We start from the raw sequence: 21142 nt of genomic DNA, 5'->3' as shown, positions 1-21142 counted from the left end.
GTGCTATTAACCTCTATTAACCTCTGAGCCATCTCTCTAGCCCATAACTTCAGAATTTCTACTCACCCTTTACTAGATTGTAGTATTTTGTTTTGTTTTGTTTTTTTGATTTTTGTTTTTCGAGACAGGGTTTCTCTGTGTAGCCCTGGCTGTCCTGGAACTCTGTAGACCAGGCTGGCCTCAATCTCAGAAATCCGCCTGCCTCTGCCTCCCAAGTGCTGGGATTAAAGGCATGTACCACCACTGCCTGGCTACTAGGTAGTAGTTTTAATGCATAATTAAACTGTTAAAAAATAAGAGAACAAAATTAAAAACCAAGGGAAAGTTACACATCTATTTTTTATTTCCATTAAAGCAATATTATCTGTATAAGATTTTGGTCCACTTGTTCTCCTGGTACTATTCAAGTTTGAATATTTCAATTTAGTTTCTTATATCTAACATAAGAACTAAGTATTTCACATGAGCAAATTAATATGATTTAAGTAGATGTGCTCCTTACTATTTCTCATGTACAACAGCCCATCTTTCCTTCTGCTTCCCATCTCAGTAGCTGTGCACCTCTTCTCTCACACCCAGCAACATAAGTGAAATTAGAACGTCAGTCACTATACTGAATAATCTCCAATTAATGTCAAATCTCCACATATTTGATCACTTCCACAATAACTTCAACCACTCTGGTCATTTTTATACTTCCCAGCATCATTTGTAAAAATTAAAGTGTGAAAGACATTCTAAAACATCCGGAGTCAACATCAGCATGGCTGCTTATAGTCATGCCTTGACGAAAGGCCCCTGGACAGCGATTGCTTCGATTTCAACTCGACTTCCCTGTAAAGAAAACAAAAGTCACTGTCTCGATCCTTTAATGCAAGTCAAGGTTCAATAACACATGCAACTACTGGCAACATGTATTTTTACCATTAATCTCTTCACAGAAAGCAAGGATGAGAGAGAATTCACTAAGATTCTACAAGAAGTAAGGCTACCATGCTAGGCACATTTATACATTAGCTCACTTGATTCCCACAGCAGCCCTGGTCGTAAAACAAGGCACTGACCTCAGAAAGGCTGGCAAAGTGGTCCCACATCACAAAGACTAGCAGTGGATAATCAAACCCATGTCTTCAGGTTCCAAGTATAAGCTTTTTCTAATACACTCAATACTTTCAGTTTGACAATGACCTTTCCCAGGAACAACAAACTAAAGCAAGAACAAACGACACTCTGAGGTGGTTCAGTTACACCCTGCAGGTGTACAGTGTGGGCAGGAGGCATAGGGAAAGAGACTCCAGTGACGGAACACCAGAATCAGGATGGAGAGCATCTTTCCAGTGAATGGTCTAGATTCTTCATAATAGGAGAGCCAGGTGAATTTGTTTTTATTAAGATAAATAGTAATGCTATCCAAATTTTCTGGCCAATACTCCAAAATACAGTAGGAACTAGCAAGAGCATTAGTTTCACACCTTGTGGTCTGAAGAACTTCCTTCAGTGAGAACAAAGGCTATCCAGAAGTCTCCACGTAATTCTATACTGTGTTACATTTTCAGAAGTCCTTACTGAAAGGCAGACACTGAGGCAAGAAGTCAGACTGCAGAGGGATACACAGTAGGCCCAGCAATCTACCCTGCTCCAGTAACATCACAACACAACCGCTCTTAAGGTTTTTCTTATAATTTAATTCATCAGATTGTGTCCGATGGATCATGTCATACCCATGTGCTGCTCTGTACGATTTTTTTTTTTTAGCTTTTTTCAGATCACAACAGTGATCAGGTATTGACTTTTAGACTCTGTATTTCTGAGAAACAGGAACTGTATTAATTTTAAGTTTCCTTTCAAAGCGTCAGGTCTCATGTACTGTGTGTGCACTGGCATAGTACCAGGTACTTACTTTGGGTAAAGCAGCGACTTGGTAAGCAGCCCTGGCAGGAAGGTTACCCTGGAAATCTGAATGTAGAACAGTATCAGGTTAATCTCCACACATGGGCCCTTACTCAGCAAGAGAAGCAAGAATCTGGGAACAGCCTCATGGCCTGGTCTGACACAAACGACAGAAAAGCTTGCATTTAGATTGTCTGACAAGATATTCTGACACAAGACTTTATGACCTTTGGTACTTTTCTAAGTATTTTATAAGCAATGAAACACATAACCGGGCATCCTTGTCTTATAATGATGAGCATGGGTTTGGTCTTTAAAGTGATTCCTATGAACCAATGATCAAAACTGGGGGTGGCTCCTGATCTTCAGCGAGGACTTCCCTGTGAACTTTAACCTTCTGTGGTCACGTCTTCGGCAGAGAATAACAGGGAAGTTTTTTTTTCACACTACACCTTCATTTCATCTCACCAGGAGACAGGGACTCACTTCCCCTGCTACGGCAATGACAGCAACAGGAGCATTTGCTCAGATCTTAGACCTTGCCGGCATCTGTTCTAAGTGCTGTACAGGATAATCAATGTAATCATTCCGACAACGCCCTAAGGTGGCAGAATCCTGTCCTCACGTTACGGACTAAAAACTAGTATGGATATGTTAAGTAAGTTCCCAGTGATTTGCAGAGAGCCACAAGAAGGTAGCTAGACCATATCATAGCAGTAAGTCTGTATGTCTAAAAAGATTTAGGGGAGGCTTACAAAGCCAAAGAAACAAACAATAAAGTTAGGTTCTAGGAAAATGAATAGGTAGAGACTTATTTCCCTTTAAAAGTAAGTGAGAATAAGGTCAAATCACTTACATGTTTTATAGATCTCATTGACAGTGCCAAAGTCATTCATGTCAGCCAGTAAAACAGTTGTTTTCACCACTAGAAGACAGATATATATATATAAAATTTTTTTCTTCATTAGTTTTAGCCATTTTATCAAACTCAAAACAAGACTTAGAAAAACAGTGTATATCTGGGCAGTGGTGCATGCCTTTAATTTCAGCACTCAGGAGGCAGAGGCAGGTAGATCTCTAAGAGTTAGAGGACAGCCAGGTCTATAGAATGAGTTCCAGGACATCCAAAGTTACTCAGAGAAACCCTGTCTCAAAAAACCAACAAAACAAAACAACACCCCCCAAAACAAACAAAGCAAAACAAAAACCAAAATCCCAGTGTATGATTGTTATGAGTATCCTGATGAAACCAAGACTAAAGAAAGGAACCGGTGTTGTTTTTTAGAGCATTAAAAACACAACCTTTAGGGCTGGAGATGGCTTAGGGGTTGAAAGCACCTGGCTGCTGCTCTTCTAGGGGTTCTGAATTCAACTCCCAGCAACCACATGGTGACTCCCAACCATCTATAACTAGATTTGGTGCCCTCTTCTGGTGTGCAGGAATATGTGCAGGCAGAATACTATAAAGGAATAACCTTTACCAAAAAAGATATGCATACCCAGATTATTGGCTATTATACGTCCTCCACAAAGACCAAGGACATCCCAAACACACATTAACAGTGCTGGCTTGCCTGGCATGCATGAGGCTCTGAGTTGGATCCTGAGTGCTGCAAACAACATAAACAGACAACAAAACCCACCAATGAACAGGGAAGAAAGACCCGGTTACTCACCATTATTGAAGTCACAGCCTGCAGCTTTCAGAATCTCACCCAAGTTTTTAAGAGCCTGTGAATCAAGTCAAGAAAGGTCAAAGATGATGCTGTGTAATTACTTTAACTGCTATTTCCACACAAGTCAATTATGTACTGGCTTTCCGTGAGTGGACTAAATCTTTCTGAATTGTAGTGAAAGGTTTTTTATTTTGTAGGAATACTGGGATGGATACGGTATTGTACTTGGGAGGTTAAGGCAAGAGGCTGGGGTTAGTGAGTTCATAGTGAGTTCAAAGCCGCCTAGCTTATAAGAGACCCTGTCTCAAAATTTAAAACAACCCCTAACACCAATCAAAATAAAACCTCAAATAATCAAATCATCAGTAATGAATTATATATCCATACTTTGGGGAGAGGAGGGAGGTCAGTGGCCCTGAAAATAAACTTTCCAATCCATCTGACACATCAGCATTTGATTTTGATAACACAGGTAATAAGCAAATGGTTTCCTCTGTTGTTAAGCCATCTTAAAGGGGCTGCAGTGACAGCCGCCCCTGGTTCAGAGTACCTGTTGCTCTTGCAGAGGAAACAGTTGGATTCCCAGCACCCACATGGTGCTTTATGACCGCTTGTAACCCCGGTTCCAGGGAACCCAACAGGCACACATGTGCTAAATAAATATGTGCTAAATATGTGCTAAATAAACATGCATGCAGGTAGAATATTTATACACATAAAATAAATAAAAGAGTTTTTAAAAATCTTAGACCGAATAGTGAATAGCTGAAAACACATGTGATCACTGCTTAGGATCAAAGACTGTCTCCACGGTTCAACATTACCATGTAGTGTTACATGGTGAAACGGGGACCTCTCATGTGCAGGCTTACCTGTTTAGCTTCTTCGACTACCCCTCCTGGCACAAGCTGTCCACTGGAAGGATCCATGCCTACCTGTCCAGAAATGTAAATGGTCCTGTCCACTTGCACAGCTTGACTGAAATAAACAAAAACATATATATACACACACATATATATTTATGTGTGTGTGTATATATATATATATATATATATATATATATTAGATAACATAAAAGCCAATGCTAAAATAGTCATAAGATAAAAAAGTAAAAGTTGTAAAATAAAAAAAATCATAAATCTGACATTTACTAAATTAAAATTTTGTTTACTGACATCTTTAAGAATGTAAAACAGTCACAGGTTGGGAGAAAGTACTCTTGCCTTGATGATAATGGACTAAACTTCTGAACCTGTAAGCCAGCCCCAACTGAATATTGTCCTTATAGGAGTTGCCTTAGGGCCGGGCGTGGTGGCGCACGCCTTTAATCCCAGCACTTGGGAGGCAGAGGCAGGTGGATTTCTGAGTTCGAGGCCAGCCTGGTCTACAGAGTGAGTTCCAGGACAGCCAGGGCTATACAGAGAAACCCTGTCTCGAAAAACCAAAAAAAAAAAAAAAAAAAAAAAAGAGTTGCCTTGGTCATGGTGTCTGTCCACATGGTCTCTTCACAGCTATAAAACCCTAAAATACCCAGGATTATTCTATCCCTTAGGCAAATATGTAAATGAGAATTAAAACACCCCAAAGCTTCACATGAATGTTTGGAAACAACATTCCAATAAACAAAACGAACCTCTGCTAGGTCCAACAGATGACTACACATTGATGGACAATTCCAGCAAAGACAAAACAGGAGCAGAGAAAAAGATGACTGTTGCCAGGTGTGGGGATTGACCGCCAATGCCTGAGGCCAGGGTGGGGAATGGCCACCAATAAAACTCAGGAATGTCTGAGGGCAATGGAATGTTAAAGAATATGAAGCTGGGAGATGGTATTGAAAACCTTTAATCCCAGCTCTGGGGAGACAGAGGCAGGCAGATCTCAGTGAGTTCAAGGCTAGCCTGGTTTACAGAGCAAGTTCCAGGATAGCCATAAAAAGAAAGAAACTCTGTCTTGTAAACAAACAAGACAGACAAAAAACAAAAGACTGTGTGCCACACCACCTCTAGTAGGATCTGTGTGACAAGTTCCACTGACTGAGGCAGTTGACCTCAAAAGGGGGAGGCCTCCTTGGAACTGGTTGTGGAACTCTTCGCTGGAGAAAAAATATTGAGCTGTAGTTCTCATGGCAATCTATCTGTTTTGTTTTCTCTTATTCTTTTTCTTATTTACATGTTCTGGTAGCCTAGGCCAAATCTTAAGCAACAATAATGAGTAAGAAACCATCCCTAGAGATGGGGTCACTAACATGACCTTATCTCAGGGGAAACCAACGCTTTACTTTTTAAATCATTTACAAAACAATTATGAGAGAGAAAAATTTTCTTCCCAACAATAAAATTTCATATGGCTACATGTGTGTCATCGGAGGTGGGTTTTGGTATATGGTAAAGAAAGCCTTAATTAGAAAGAATTAAAATAGTTTAAATTTATGTGTTGAAGATTTATAAAAAATTAGGCATTAGATGTTAAATAATAATTGACCATATGGGGCTGGAGAGTTAGCTCAGAGGTTAAAAGCACTGACTGTTTTTGGTTTTGTTTTTTGTTTAGTATAGTATAGAGTTTATTCAGGGTATGAGGAAGGGAGTTAAGAGGGTAGTAGAGGTAGAGAAAGACAGAGAGAGGGAGAGTAGAGAAGTAGAGGCCAGCCATGAGCACGTTGGGGGTGGGGGGGAGTAGCGAGGGGACAGAGTGGGAATAAGAGAGCAAGAGAACAAGAGAGAGCACTGACTGTTAAATATTTATTAACCTGCTCTTGGAAATATGCCACTAGCCTTGGATGACTGCCCCTACTGAATAGATCCTTTTAGAATTGTTATATTTTGATGATTTATATTAATAATGATTTTACCTGTTCTGCTTTTGATTGTTTCACTGGATACAGTTTCTAAGAGATATTTTTGTGCTTAACTGTGTCAAATGATTTTTGTTGGTATTTGTGATTGTTTCACTGGATACAGTTTCTAAGAGATGTAATGTCTGGTTTTTCATGTATAAAATTCCCTGCTTAAGAGCTATAAAATACACTCAGATTCAAACTGCCTCTGTGTTTGTTTCTGTTTGTCACTATCGAATCCTTACCCATCTGGCCTTGAGAACTCACATCCCAGGAACCCCCATACCTGGCTGGGGTGATCTATGACAATTGTGTTTGTTTAAACATGACTCTGTACATTGATGAAAACTCACAGAACTTTACTCTTCAAATGAGTGATTTTAATAAGTCACTTATATTTCAATAAAACAATGAAACAAAAACTCATAGGAACCCTTTAAAAAAGCTGCCCCGTGAAAGAATAAGGTTAGTCACTGCTTGTTGCATGCCTGTAGATTCGTTTTTGAGAGCACGTCGCTCTACAGTGCTTACTGTGAACTTCCATTTTGCATTAATCCTTTGAACAGAGACTGTATTCCCACCTCTCTGGCTGCCTCTCTCCACTAGATCCCAGGGTCTCCTTAAAATGCTACTTTCTTTTTTTTGGAGACAGAATTTCTCTTTGTAGCCCTGTCCTGGAATTCACAGAGATCCTCCTGCCTCTGCCTCCCTAGTGCTGGGGAATTAAAGGCATCTGGATTAAAATAGTACTTTTTTGGGGGTGGGGTGTGCCTTTGCTTTTGAGGCAAGGCTTCATCCTGTAGCCCTGGCTGGCCTGAAACTTGTTATGTATTCTAGGCTGGCTTAAATTTACGGTAATACTCTTGCCTCTTGAGAACTATCATGGGGTAGACCACCAGCTTTCCCCACTGAACCTAGTCCAGTCACACTTCAGGACTTCAAACACCTGTTGGGGAATTTGGGCCTAACTGTTTGGGTGGGGAGAGACTGACTTTTTTTTTTTTTTTTTTTTTCAGTAAAGAATGGTCAGCTTTCAGTGTAGGATGGCCTAAAGGAGGCACTTTCTACCTCCCTACTATCCACTGGGTTAAAGGTATTGTGTATGGAAAACCTGGACTCTCTGGCCAGGTCCCATACACCACTGCCAGCTTCTGGTAGAGAGTCCTTCTCCGTGGCTGAAACCTTTCCTACCTCCCATACTGGTGATTTTGCAGGTTCAGGAGATGGAACTACCAAAGAATCGAAAGCCAGCAGTCCTATTTCCCTTGGCTCCAGAGGAAACCTCCTTCCTGTCCCCTTATCACCCTATCCTAGTGCATGCTCAACCCTTACACAGGAAGTGCTGGAGGTCGGCTCTGACAACTCAGAAAGCACAGGGTTCTCTGGCTTTCTTTTACTCATATCTTTAAACAGATAACTATTGAGCTTCTTAATGTGTGAGCTTTCCTCAGGTTGAACAAAACTATTGGTTAACACTATAAACACACCCCCCACCCTGCCCTTGTATAATTAGGCCATCTGCACTAGGCCTATTACAAAATATCTTCAATTTTTCACCACATCTGAAAGAGTTTAAGCTCGAATGCATCATCAATAATAAAAAACTTTATGATAGTAAAAAAAAAATTCATTTATTCCCAGAATATCAAAAGTAGTTATTGGAGCTGAGACTATTTGCATTTAAGATTGAAACTCCCAAGGATTTAAAGAGGTTTAGCTAAAAAACCAAAAAACAATTGACTACTTGATACTTCCTAGGCCTAAGAATCCTACTCCTTCGTTTGTAGGTTCCAGAAATTGTTTCCTAATGTTTTCTTTTTAACTATTTTGGGGCTGGAGAGTTGGCTCCGTTGTTAAGAGCACTTACTGCTCCTGCAGAGGACCCAGGTTCAATCCCAGGCATCAACATGGTGGCTCACAACTATATGTAACTCCAAGCCTAGGGGATCTGGTGCTCCTTCTTACCTCCTCAGATCTACAGTACACACATATTCATGCAAGCAAAACCGTCATGTACATAAAATAAAAAAAAAAATAAATCAATCTTACAAATAGACTTCATTTTTATTTATGTGTATGTGTGTTTTGCGTGCCACATTTTGTGTGTAGGTACCCAGAGGTCAGAAGAAGGCATCAGGGTCCCCTGGACTAGAGTTACAGATGGTTGTGAACCACCTGATGTGGGTACAGGGAGCCACACTTGAGTCCTGTGCAAGGGCAGGAAGTACTCTGAACTGCTGAGTCATCTTTTCAGCTCCTAATTTTTTTTTAAAAAAAAGCACTGTATTTAGTGTGTGTGTATGTGTGTGTGTGTGTGTACATGCGCGTGCTCTCGCTCACTGTAGTAGACATGTGGAGGTCAAAGGACAAATTGCAGGAGTCAGGTCTCTCCTTCTACCATGAAGGTACCAAACTCAGGACACTGGGTTTTGGGATACTGATACTTTTACCTGCAGAACCATTTCACCCATGCAGAACTTTAAAAGCCTTTTATTCTACTTCCTGTCCAGAAATACACTGGGCATGATGGTGCAAACCTATAACCCTAGTACTCAGGAGGCTCTCAAGTGTGGTGCCAACCTGGGATGTGTAGTGAATTCTGGGCTGTCTGGGACCACAGTGAGGTTACCTGAAAACAAACAAACAAACAAACAAACAAACAAACAAACACCACACAGAGAAAACACCTAAGTGATAGCAAACCAAGCCCAAAATCAGGGGGTAAAACTTTCAGAAACACTCCAATTAAGTTTCAAGTCATGATCTGTGCCATATTATGGCAGTGCTAATAAAACAGAAAGCCACTCAATAGCACTGGTGTTGCAATCCCTCCAGGTCTGTCCTCAGTGTCCTAAAATGTGCTGAGCTGTGCTTAGCTAATCAGTAACAATACTCCATTCATTCCCAGTGCTGAGGACTAAAAAGCCCAGCACATTAGAATTCTCTTGAGAGAAGCTAGAATTTCAAAAAGTGTACTCATCACAAACTTTATACACTAAAGTCTTTATTTTTGGGAAATAGTTCCCAAAATACGGAGGCCAGAAGTGGGCATCAGGTGCCTTCTTCAATCCTTCTCTACCTTCTCTACTATATTGAGTCAGGGTCTCTCATGTGAACCCAGAACTTGTTGATCTGACTAGTCTATCTAGTCAGCTCGATCTGGGGAGTTTCTGTCTCTGCCTCTCATATACTGTTATCACAGGAGGGCTACCACATACTGTTCATGTAAGTGCTTGGTAGGGATTAGACTCCGGCCTCCATGCAGGGCAGTTCTAAACAGGAAGCGGGACTAATTGTTCAAGGGGCTGTTAACAGTGCTAACTAATGCTTCTGAGAGGAGATCACACATTAACAAGCCCAATAGTTATCTATCTGAAGACACCCTTTGGTTACCAGGCTTCAGGACAAAGTGTCTCTTTGCTACACATGTCTTTTGTTCTGAAGTAAAGAAGGTAATCTCCTGCAACTATCACCAATAGCTGAAAGAGCAGGATTAGGCCGAGGAACAAAAAATTTCTACAATTTTCTTTTTTTTTCGAGACAGGGTTTCTCTATGTAGCCCTGGCTGTTCTGGAACTCACTCTGTAGACCAGGCTGGCCTCGAACTCAGAAATCTGTCTGCCTCTGCCTCCCGAGTGCTGGGACTACAGAATTTCTTCCTTAAAAGGGATTTGTTGGACTGATCCCTTCCTTCCTTCCTTAAGGTTAAGAACTAGCATTACTATTTAGGTTCATTTAGAAGATAAAGAAGCAAACTAGGAGACAAAGTCTCTCTGTAAGCTCACAGCATTAAAAAGAAGCCAACTAAGAATTTAAATCCTGGCACATGCCTTTAATCCCAGCACTCGGGAGGCAGAGGCAGGTGATTTCTGAGTTCGAGGCCAGCCTGGTCTACAGAGTGAGTTCCAGGACAGCCAGGGCTATACAGAGAAACCCTGTCTTGAAAAACCAAAAAAAAAAAAAAAAAAAAAAAAAAAAAAAGAATTTAAATCCAAAGTGCAACCCTCCTCTCCTAACAAAGTCCAACTCTTAATGCTAACTTTTGAATTTTTTTTTTTTTTCTCAGAAAGGGAATCATATCTTCACGTTGTAGTTTTCTTTTCAATTCTTCAAAGCTGGGACAACAAATGAAATCATTCAGATTGAGTCCTGGAGTCCACTACACTTTCAAATTGTATTAAATTACTTAGTGGAGTGACCTTGGCAAATTATTCAACTTAGTATATGACAGCTCTCACATCTGAAAAATGGAGTTGTAGCTGGGCACTGGTGGCGCACACCCAGGGCCTCATACATGTTCAGCATGGTCTTTTACTGAGCTATATCCATCCTCGGCCAGAAAGACATTGAAATTATTATGATTATTTATGTGCACGTGTATAAGTCCACCACCTGTGCACATGCCCATGGAGCCAGAAGATCCTCTGGGTCCTTTGGAGCTAGAGTTACAGATGGGAGTGAATGGACTGATATGGGTGCTGGGAACCAAAGTTGGCTTCCTGAAGAGCAGAAAGTGCTCTTAAGTGCCGAGTCATCTCTCCAGCCCCAGCCAGAAACACTTTCACAAAGAGAGCAGGCTCAAGGTTTTGAGCCAACTGCAGTATGCTCATAGAATTTTGGAATTAATACTTTTTGAGTTATTTTTAAAAATAGTTACTTTCTATTGTATTATTTTCTATTTAGAGTATTTTGATAGTGTTTTCTTTTAAAATGAATTTAAGTGAAAGTAAGTCATTTCAATGAAAATGTTATAAAAAAACACCAGGTATACAGTTTGGAAGAAACAAAAAAAGGTCAATTGAAAACTATCTCATCCAAATCTCTACATTCTGTATTCTTTTACCTCTGTGTCCTCTGGAGGAATGTCAGTCTGTAACTAATTAACTTTGACAAGTCAAACTTCATAACACTATCAAAAGTGGAAAAACAGAAAACCCAACATTTAAAGTTTAACTTTATACGGGGAGCTTCTTCGAAACTTTTTCTCTTTCTCTGCTCCAAATCAGAATCAGTTTTCCTCCCTTTTATTTGGTTTCTCATCCCATTGAGTTCCATCTCCAATCTTATTATAATAATTACTGCTTTGACACATGGGACTGTTATTTCTCTTGATATGAAGGGAGCTAGGGTTTGAGTTCAAGCCAAGATGTCACTTGCACACTGTATTCCCTTGAAAAGGTTGACCTTGGGCTGTCCTTTGGTAAAATGGAGCGACAACTTAAAGGTAGTCAGTTGTCATAGTGCCTGTCATGTAACATTTGCTACATTACTGCTTCTTTTCCTTTCATAGGTGAAGGCCTATGTCGGATTACTTCTTACACATTTTTGAATCAGTTAAATACTTGGCATGCACTACACATCTTCTACAGTACTAATGTTGCAGCCGAAGAAAATCTTCAGTTTTGACTGACAGCAAAGAGACACTGTGCCAGAAATGACTTTTTCAAAAGGAATTGGCTCTAGATACGTTTTAGTGAAGACTTAGAAGAAAGGAGAGGAGAAAGTTATATAAGATACAATGCAGCCGGGCGTGGTGGCGCATGCCTTTAATCCCAGCACTCGGGAGGCAGAGGCAGGCGGATTTCTGAGTTCGAGGCCAGCCTGGTCTACAAAGTGAGTGCCAGGACAGCCAGGGCTACACAGAGAAACCCTGTCTCGAAAAACCAAAAAAAAAAAAAAAAAAAAAAAAAAAAAAAAAAAAAAAAAGATACAATGCAGTGATTTTTAAAGCTGAGGTATTTTGAGGAATAAGGTTTTAAGTTAAGTGTGCTGGTCTTCACGTCAGCACTAGGAATGCTCAAACAGGAGAGCAGCAGGTTCTAGGTTAGTCTGAGCTACAAAGCGAGACCCTGTCCTTCATAGCACCCACAGAAGGAAGTGAAAAGAAAGTACCACGTTTAAAATTTAAAAGCACTTCTGGTAAGCGGAGATAAATGCCAAAGGGTAGTTTTTATTTTTCCAGTACATATATGGTTAGCTCTAGTATATAGGATAATCTCAGAAGATCACCTTTGGTGTTACTTGCATTTGATATTAGTGGTAAATAGGCATGGATAAACCATTCATAAGTATCATAGCATTTCTACACGTTATAGAAACCAGAGACTAGAATAGACATACAGGCATTTGCTGAGTACTGCCTAAATGAGACAAGCATATCTTGTAAATTAAGAAAGGGTTAGATCAATCTTCATGCTAGTAAAAGAAGCCTGTCACAGAGGACCAAACAGTGTATTATACTTTTTATAGCAAACGTCTTTAACAGATAAACCCTATAGTGATGGAGAGGAAATAAATGGTTGGTTGTAAGGAGCTGGGGAAAGAGGTCATGTGGAATAAAAGCTTATGGCATAAACCTTATTTCAGGTTGGATGTAAATGTTTTGAGAGTAGAAAGAGATGATGGCTACACAACTTTTGGGCATAGTAAAAGCCACTGAATTGAACCCACTAACAGAATGAGAATTCTATGGGTTGTTTATTCTATCTTAATAAAATTGTTACGAAAACCAAAACTAGAAGCCACCAAGACGAAAGGCAAGGGAGTTGGGGTGATGCCACTTCTAACCAGAGAAAGCGTGTAGCAAGCTCGCCTTCAGGGCCCGGCAGCTCCAGATGGGGGCAAGATCCTAGGAGTGCAAGTTTCTGGTCACACCAGGGCTCCCCCATTCTCTGAGGGATTTGGATACACTGTACTCTTTCTGAACTTAATTTTTTTCGCTCGTTCTAAGGGGGTAGTTCTGAGACTCTCTTTTGCTCGGACCAGCAGAAGCCAAAGCTCCAAACTTGCAACACCACACTTACCTGGTCCTTCAGAGCTACGGTAAAAAACATTACCTGTAGGGACCAATGGCCGCCGGGGCTTTTGTGGTGCTGATCACCTTTCTGATTATGGACGACATGCTAATCCTTCCCTCTTGAAGACCCTCCAGAAGAAAAAACGATGGTAAGTAACTACACCCACTCTTGTCCACTGACTAGAGAGCCCTAGGTAAAAGAGTTTTAGTTCAGGGACAGCCCCGGGCGAATTCGCATGGCCCGATGGGAATTGTAGTTCATAAGCGACTCCAGGACACGTGGAGGAAGAAGTCGTGCTGCGCATGCGCCCTCAGTCCGCTCGCTCACCCACTGTGGTGGGAGCTTCTAGGGGGTCTCAGAACCTTGTCTTTCTGACCGGCGAAGCCCTCGGAACATTTGGCAGGTTGGTGGTGAGGCGCTAATGCTTAGCCGGGGCCGCCAGCTCGCGGGGGCCTCGCGTGGGGGCTTGCCCAGAGTGGCGGCTTCGGCTTGCAGCGCTTTTCACTTGGGGAGGTCCATGCTGCCCGGGCGGGCCCTCTTGCAGTCCAGAGCCTCAGGCTCCTGTGCTCGTTTTTATGCTTATCGTTGCCCTGCCAGGCGGAATCCCCTCTGGGAATGCGCTTGTATCCCTTTCTGGGTACGGTAAAGGACAGGGATGGGTCATTCTGGGGAACCAAGCAGAGGTATGGGTTGTCTGCCTTTCGCCATCCCGTGCTTCCTTTCTATGCATGATCGCCTTAAGATTTGAGCAGACCGGGGTCTGCTTTCCGGAGGCGAGTCATCTTCCCCTAGCTTACGACTTCAGCTTTCCCACTAACGAACCTGGGTAGATTAAGAAGATGTGCTAATCAGTAACTGATAATATATCATAAGAAAGTATTTAAAACAATTCTTTAGTGTAGCTGGTGTAATTTTGCCCTTTGAGAAAGATAAAAACTAATTTTTACTCTCTAAATAGATGTGTGTGTGTGTTTATTTTTTCATAAAGACGAGTTTTGATAGAGTATTTGATACTGCAAGACATAAAGCATCTAAAGTTTTTTTTTTTTGTTTTTTGTTTTTTCGAGACAGGGTTTCTGTGTAGCCCTGGATGTCCTGGAACTCACTCTGTAGACCAGGCTGGCCTCGAACTCAGAAATCCGCCTGCCTCTGCTTCCCGAGTGCTGGGATTAAAAGCGTGCGCCACCACGCCCGGCTGTTTTTTTTTTTCCAGAGCTGATTTGTTGTTTGATTTTATAATAGTCAGTGCTGAGATGCTATTTTGCCTAAATATGTAGTACAGTCGGAACTATTATTAGGGCCAGTTGTTGGAAAAGTCTATCTCAATCCCAAATCCAAATTAATGATTAAAACAAAAACAAAAACAAAAACCTTAAGTCAGCAACTCAATTTCAAACTAGTTTTTGAAATCAAACAATGCAACCCAGCACAATCCGAAGATGTGCTAATTTGGCACATGATGAGAACAATTTTAAGAGAAATTTAGGCCTGTTTTTATACATTGTTTCCTTTTTCTCTTTAATTTTCTTTAATGTACAAGTGCTCTGTTGCATATATGTATGTATATATATATATATATAAAATGTATGTATGTATATATATGCCTGCCTGAAGAGGACAGCAGATTCCCCTATAAGATGTTTTGTGAGCCACCATGTGGTTGCTGGGAATTGAACTCATGACCTCTGGAAGAGCCGCCAGTGCTCTTAGCCGCTAAGCCATCTCACCAGCCTGTATAACATTGTTTCTTAAGAGCATAAACCTGTATGTGCAGGAAGAACACTGGGTTCATAACTTGCCTGGAATCTTGGCTGAGCTGTTTCAGGCAGTATTTGTTGGTGTTGTATGGTGCGTAAGCATGGAATGTCACTGCTGAACTGCGACTGAAGTGAAGTCGAGGTAGAGCACAGCTCCACACTGCCAGAAACACTTTGGAGTCACTACACATTTGACTTCTGAATTGTGCTTTCTAGATTTTTCATCACCTCACATTCAGCTACATGACCCTCTATGGGGTTGTGATCCCCAGCTGAAGAAGCTCTGAGGCTACATACGGTTCTCATGCTGTGTCAGAAGGAGCGTAGTTGCGGGCTAAATGTTTCTTACCTTGTTAACGTTTGCTTTATAGTCATGTGTGGATATGAATATCCAATACTTGTGTTGTTTTGATCCTGTACTTTGTTTATGGTAGTCTGCTAAGTGCAGTGTGACAATAAGGAAGGTCAGACCCGTGGCCCTCAATCAGCATGCACTGTAAGAAATCCTCTTGATTCCCTGTCATCTTGTCCTATGTAACGCTGAGGGCTCCATGCCTCAAGAATGGTGAGATCGTTTTTCTTGGTTTAGGGCTTCATGCTGGAATACATGAGCTCCCGCTTGGACTCCACAGCCTATTTGGTTCCATCTTGTACCTATGTTCGTCTTCTAGTCCTCCTGAGTTCTGATGCCTGTCCTAAACAAAAATTACAGCTGACATTTTCTTACTGGCTTTCCCTGAGGTTGCACAGTTTCCCTGTATAGAATATTTCATATGTGCTCTTAGTCTCCAGTTGTTTTGAGTTTTAGGAATAGTGAATGGAGCTGAGCCTGGATGGAATCTCAGAATGTTTACCAGATTGGGGAATTTTCTCACTTTTGGCTTGGTTACCTTTTCTTTGAGGCACAAGAATAACCTATTTTCTTTGCTGTTATCTACATGAAGTTTGTGTTGGTAGAATATTCTAATATTAAGGAATTGAAATGCAGGCTTGGTAACTGCTGCTCTGAGTTTTTCTTATTTCAGTATCTCCATGGTGCACGTTTTAGCCTGGTCTCCATCAGCAAAAGAATTAATGGCTGTTGTATGGCGTGAAGGCTTCCAGGGCCTGCCTCAGGCTTTATGAATTATGCCAAGTGCCTATGTTGGTCCCTTGTTGACATGAACATCCATTAGGTTCAAAATCTCCATTTTAGACTGTTATCTAGTGTAGTTGTGGAAAAACACATACAGAAATACATATTGTTTTAACATAACCTCTCAAGTCTTTATGTTACATAGTGTAGGGTATTGTTAAAAGTTACATCTCTAGTCAGCCATAATATGAATTTTATTTTGAAAAAGAAAACAAGTGTTTCACGTTGACTCAATGAATAATGAGGGGGTTGGTCCAGGTGTGGGAACTCCTAAGTAAACCCATCAGGTTCTCTCTGCAGTCATCCTTTATGTTACTCACTTGACGTGAAGTCTCGAGTGAAAATACCAGTAATTTATCTTCAGTTTGGACTCAAATATTTTACTTATAATTTATCCCGGTCTTTTTATTTCAGCCAAGAACCAAGATAAAGCGTTATAAGTAATTTAATTTTAGTGATCTTACCTCATTTTATGCATCATTAGCGATTGTATGTAGTTTAATTATTTGGCAGTGCAAAATCTGCCAGTTGGGATAGTTCCATGAAGACACGCTGTTCCTTTATTTTTTGAGACAAAAACTGTGAAGTCCAAGGTGGCCTGGAACTTGATGTGTAGCCTAGGGTGGCCTCAACCTCAAAGATTTCCTTCTGCCCAGCCCCCAGCTCCATCCTGACGGCTGGGTTTATAAGCATGCAACAGCACTTTGTTTTGAGATGAGTGACTTTATTGAAATCTCTCTTTTGGGGATTCCTGCTATAGATTAATAGGGTAATATTTTGGTATTATCAAACATTGAGTTATATAAATATTTATTAAAGTTATTATTATTATTCTTTTACCTTTCTTATTTATTTGTGTGGGGGTTAGGAGTATACTTTGATGGGCATGTAGCCGTCGGAAGACAACTTTTGCGGGTAGGCTCTCTCCTTGCATTGTGTAGGCCTCAGGACTGAATTCAGGTTGAGTGGCAATTGCCTTTACCTGCTGAGTCATATTATTGGCTCATTTAAAAATTGTATTCTTTGTTGTGTTTTGAAATACGGTCTGTCAGGTAGTTCTGGCTGACCTCATGCTATGTAGCTAAAGGATGACCTTGAACTCAAGAGCCTCCTGCCTCTGCTTTCCAGATGCTGATGCGAGCACCCACACCTGGCAATTCTTTTTTTTTTTTTTTGGTGTTTTGAGACAGAGTTTCTCTGTATAGCCCTGGCTGTCCTGGAACTCACTTTGTAGACCAGGCTGGCCTCGAACTCAGAAATTCGCCTGCCTCTGCTTCCCGAGTGCTGGGATTAGAGGCGTGTGCCACCACGCCCAGCAACAATTCATTATTTTTGAAGTGAAAGTTTTCTCTCCCTCTATTAAGTGTATTGCTTTCTTTCTAGAAATGTCTAATGCAAAGGAAAGAAAACATGCTAAGAAAATGAGAAACCAGCCCAGTAACGTGACTCTGTCCTCCGGCTTTGTGGCTGAGAGAGATGGAAAGCATCATTTTGGAAAGGGGAAGCCGTCCCAATCTCAGAAACAAGGTAAGACGCACACACTGTTCTTGTTACTTCATTTGGATTAATTGCTTTTGCCAGTTTTGTTTGCTCGATGTCATCTCGGACGTAAACGAGTTCATTTAAAGAGAGAATACAGAAAACTCTCCTTATCAGAATGTGTGCTTACAAGTCTGCCTTCTTGTTAAAGTTCACTTACAGAGCGTTCAGTCCACGTCCCTGGACATGAGAGAGCAGGGAGGAACTTCATTGTGTCCCAGCAGCTTGCTTCCCCAGCCTTCCCCTGCAGAGGGTAGGGACTGTGGAAGTACGGGCTGCAAGGAGCACCAGCTCTGCCTGGGGTCTCAGTCTTAGCTGTGGGTATGAATTGTTTCTAGACTTTAAAGTTACAGGCTAGTAAGGTGTTTAGGATATGGTGCTCAGTAAGGTGCCCACCCATACCTGACCACCTGCGTTCCATTCCCTAAACCTACTATGGAAGGAGAGAGCTGACTTTGAAAGTTGTCCTCTGAGTTCGTGTGCTATTGATACATAAAATTACAATCGATATGAGATTGAGGTTTGCTATCATTCAGTGTTCCCTTGACTTTGTGAGACAGACATACTATTATAGCATGATTATGTACACTTTACAGCTGATATGTTTGATCCTAAGGTATACTTCTGTTTCCTCAGAGAAATATAGTCAGCATATCAATATCTAATTACTGTGCTAATTTCACATCCTTGGGAAGTGATAGGGTGCAGATGTCCTTTGGGATAGCAGTGGGGAATGCCAGTTAGGAAAGCTGGTTTGAAGCATGGCCTGTTTTAGCCCCATTTAAATAAATATTAGATATAAACTCTTAAGCTCTAGATTTAGATCTAGAAGTAGAGGACTACGGTTTGACATGTGGTATACCTTTCCCAAATATTATCTTATTTAAACCTTACAGTGACCAACCATTTAACATGTTTTAAGATTATAGTGGCTGAATAATTCACATCACAGTGGAATTAACAGGAACCCTGTAAAATTCTCCACTGACCTCTCTTATGTTTGTAAATGTTCAGGCCATAGCAAGGGCTTAGATTAACAATTGATGTTGCATTGGAAATCTCAAAGGAAAAAATTTCCTTGTACCTGTTAGTATGTCTCACTGATGTGATTGCTGTTGTATGTGTTTATATGTCTAACTGATGTAATCTGTTATATCTGTTAATATGTCACACTAATGTGATTACTGTTATATATATTAATATGTCACACTGCTGTGATTCCTGTTGTTTTTGTTTATATGTCACACTGATGTGATTGCTGTTGTATGTGTGTCACACTGGTGTGATTGCTATTGTATGTGTTAATATGTGACACTGATGTGATTCCTGTTGAACTGCTTACTCACTTTGTGGCCTTGGGCTTTTCCTTGGGAAAGTCTCCTTTCTACCCAAGATTCCTCTTTTAAAAAAGATAGTAGGGCCTGTGAGATGACCCAGAGGGTTACCCTTGCTAGATGAGCCTGGAGACCTGAGTTTAGTCCTCAGAACCTGTGCTTGTGTGTGTGTGTGTGTGTGTGTGTGTGTGTGCGCGCGCGCGCGCGCGCGCGAGTGTGTGCACGTGCATGTGTACGCACGCACGCGCGCGCGTGTATGTGTGTGTGCATGTAGACAGGTAATAACTCACAGGTTGGTGCTAGAGTTAACAAGTTAATTCTGTGCTGTAAGCCTGTCTCTGGTATGATACGGTGATGTCTTTCTTTTTGTTTTGTTTTTGAAAATGTACTAGAGCTTCATTCTGGAACCTCAAGGCAGTGGCAAATCAAGATGAGTCCCCACTTGCTTCCTGAGTCTGATGTGAATGAGCAATCTTCCTCCAAAACCATGTTTAAGAGAAAGGGAGGCTGGAAAGCAGGTCCTGAAGGCACTTCTCAGGAGATCCCCAAATATATAACTGGTAGGTATTTGTCAGGAAGTGTGTTGGCTCTTTGTACACAATGCTCTTTGCTGCCCTGCCTAGCTGCCTCCCCTCTCTCTGTCCTAACCACCGGCTCACCTCTCTCCTGGGCTTTGACTATTGCATCCTGAAGCCTGCTGCTCTCCCTACTTCTGACTCTGACTCATCTCGTGAATCTATGGGTGGCTGTTCCCATCACTTCCATCTCCCTACCCCACTGATCTTTAGTATGGTGTTCTGCAAATGCAGAGCAAATCTTGTAGACACCATGATTTGGCTATGGGCTCTTGCCAGCCTTACTGTCATTGCTGTGTGACCTCCACCCCACTATAACCTAAATTCTGTGTCCCTTGAACGTAACTTAGATATGCTTTCTGATATCTTTATTTTTCTCAGATGAATTTGATTGTCTAGCACCCTGCTTACAGAGAAGAGAGAGAGAGAGAGAGAGAGAGAGAGAGAGAGAGAAGCTTGAGACTGATTCTGTTTTTTAATGAAGAAAACCAATAATAATAGTTACAAGTTTTGAAAAAACAAAATAGTAAAGGAAAATTCCCCCTAGTCAGGGTTTCTATTCCTGCACAAACATCATGACCAAGATGCAAGCTGGGGAGGAAAGGGTTTATTCAGCTTACACTTCCACGTTGCTGTTTATTACCAAAGGAAGTCAGGACTGGAACTCAAGCTGGTCAGAAAGCAGGAGCTGATGCAGAGGCCATGGAGGGATGTTCTTTACTGGCTTGCCTCCCCTGGCTTGCTCAGCCTGCTCTTATAGAACCAAGACTACCAGCCCAGAGATGGCACCACCCACAAGGGGCCTTTCCCTGCTTGATCACTAATTGAGAAAATGCCTTACAGCTGGATCTCATGGAGGCATTTCCCCAACTGAAGCTCCTTTCTCTGTGATAACTCCAGCCTGTGTCAAGTTGACACAGAAATGGTTGACACAGCCAGTACACCCCTTGAAGTCAAAACTCTTGTGAATCTCCCCCCCCCTTTTTTTAAAAATTATTTGTTAATTTGTACTTAAGAACAGTTATGATTAGGGGCTGGCGAGGTGGCTCGGAGGTCACAACACTTGCTGTGCAAACATGAGAGCCTGAGCTTGTGTCTTTCCTGCCCAAGGTGGACATTGTTGTACATGTATATAACCCCAGGACTGTGTGGCAAAGACAGGTTGAGTCTGAGAGCTTTCTGTCCAGCCAGTCTTGCCAAACCAGTAAACTCCCAGTTCAGTTAAGAGACCCATCTCAAAGGAACAAATCAGAGAATGATAGAGGAAGACAGCTCTTCCTCTAGCCTCTGTATGTATGTACCTGGGCACAAGTAGCCACATACTCAGATGTAAACATACATGCTGGAGCGATGGCTCAGTATTTTACCACACGTTGTTCTTACAAAGACCCGGGTTCAATTCCCAGCACCCATATGGTGGCTCAAAACCACCCATACCTTTGGTGCCTTTTTCTGACTCTGTGAGCACCAGGCACAAACATAGTGCACATACGTACGTGCAGGCAAAGCATTCATACACACACTACAAAGTAAACAAATTAAAAAAATATTCAGCACAACAACATAAGCTTTATGTGGCTATTAGCAGATAACAAGATAA

General features: G+C 41.4%; 2 protein-coding genes across 3 annotated transcripts in view; one reads left to right on the top strand and one right to left on the bottom strand.

Annotated features, from left to right (window-relative positions):
• Window positions 1-320: 320 nt before the first annotated feature.
• Rida (reactive intermediate imine deaminase A) lies at window positions 321-13457 on the bottom strand. The gene is made up of 6 exons (XM_021183634.2): window positions 13242-13457; window positions 4439-4544; window positions 3567-3621; window positions 2747-2815; window positions 1901-1956; window positions 321-834 (listed from the first exon to the last, which is right to left on the bottom strand). Exons 1-6 carry the CDS (start codon window positions 13304-13306, stop codon window positions 778-780), a joined length of 408 nt encoding a protein of 135 aa, XP_021039293.1. The 5' UTR covers window positions 13307-13457; the 3' UTR covers window positions 321-777.
• A 30-nt stretch (window positions 13458-13487) lies between these two features.
• Pop1 (POP1 ribonuclease P/MRP subunit) overlaps window positions 13488-21142 on the top strand; it is a 35681-nt gene continuing 28026 nt past the window's right edge. The window contains exons 1-3 of one of the 2 annotated variants that reach the window (XM_085831989.1): window positions 13488-13605; window positions 17478-17621; window positions 19360-19527. In XM_085831989.1, the coding sequence (XP_085688115.1) occupies window positions 17480-17621; window positions 19360-19527 (310 nt within the window). In that variant the 5' untranslated portion in view covers window positions 13488-13605; window positions 17478-17479. The remainder of the gene's footprint in view (window positions 13606-17477; window positions 17622-19359; window positions 19528-21142) is intronic. The other variant, XM_021183600.3, reaches the window with a different exon arrangement.

The sequence above is a fragment of the Mus caroli genome, unplaced genomic scaffold, assembly GCF_978045245.1.
Source record: "Mus caroli unplaced genomic scaffold, Mus_caroli_1 scaffold_16, whole genome shotgun sequence".
Taxonomy (NCBI): Eukaryota; Metazoa; Chordata; class Mammalia; order Rodentia; family Muridae; genus Mus; species Mus caroli.
The sequence above is the reverse complement of the archived record's forward strand: the minus strand, read 5'-3'. Positions and strand labels throughout refer to the sequence as shown.

Excerpts from the sequence above, each read along its gene's own strand:
- Rida (XM_021183634.2), bottom strand. The coding sequence starts at position 13,306 with ATGTCGTCCATAATCAGAAAGGTGATCAGCACCACAAAAGCCCCGGCG. Across the intron at positions 4,545-13,241 it reads GCGGCCATTGGTCCCTACAG|TCAAGCTGTGCAAGTGGACA; the intron begins GTAATGTTTTTT and ends TGTTTATTTCAG. Across the intron at positions 2,816-3,566 it reads AGGCTGTGACTTCAATAATG|TGGTGAAAACAACTGTTTTA; the intron begins GTGAGTAACCGG and ends TCTGTCTTCTAG.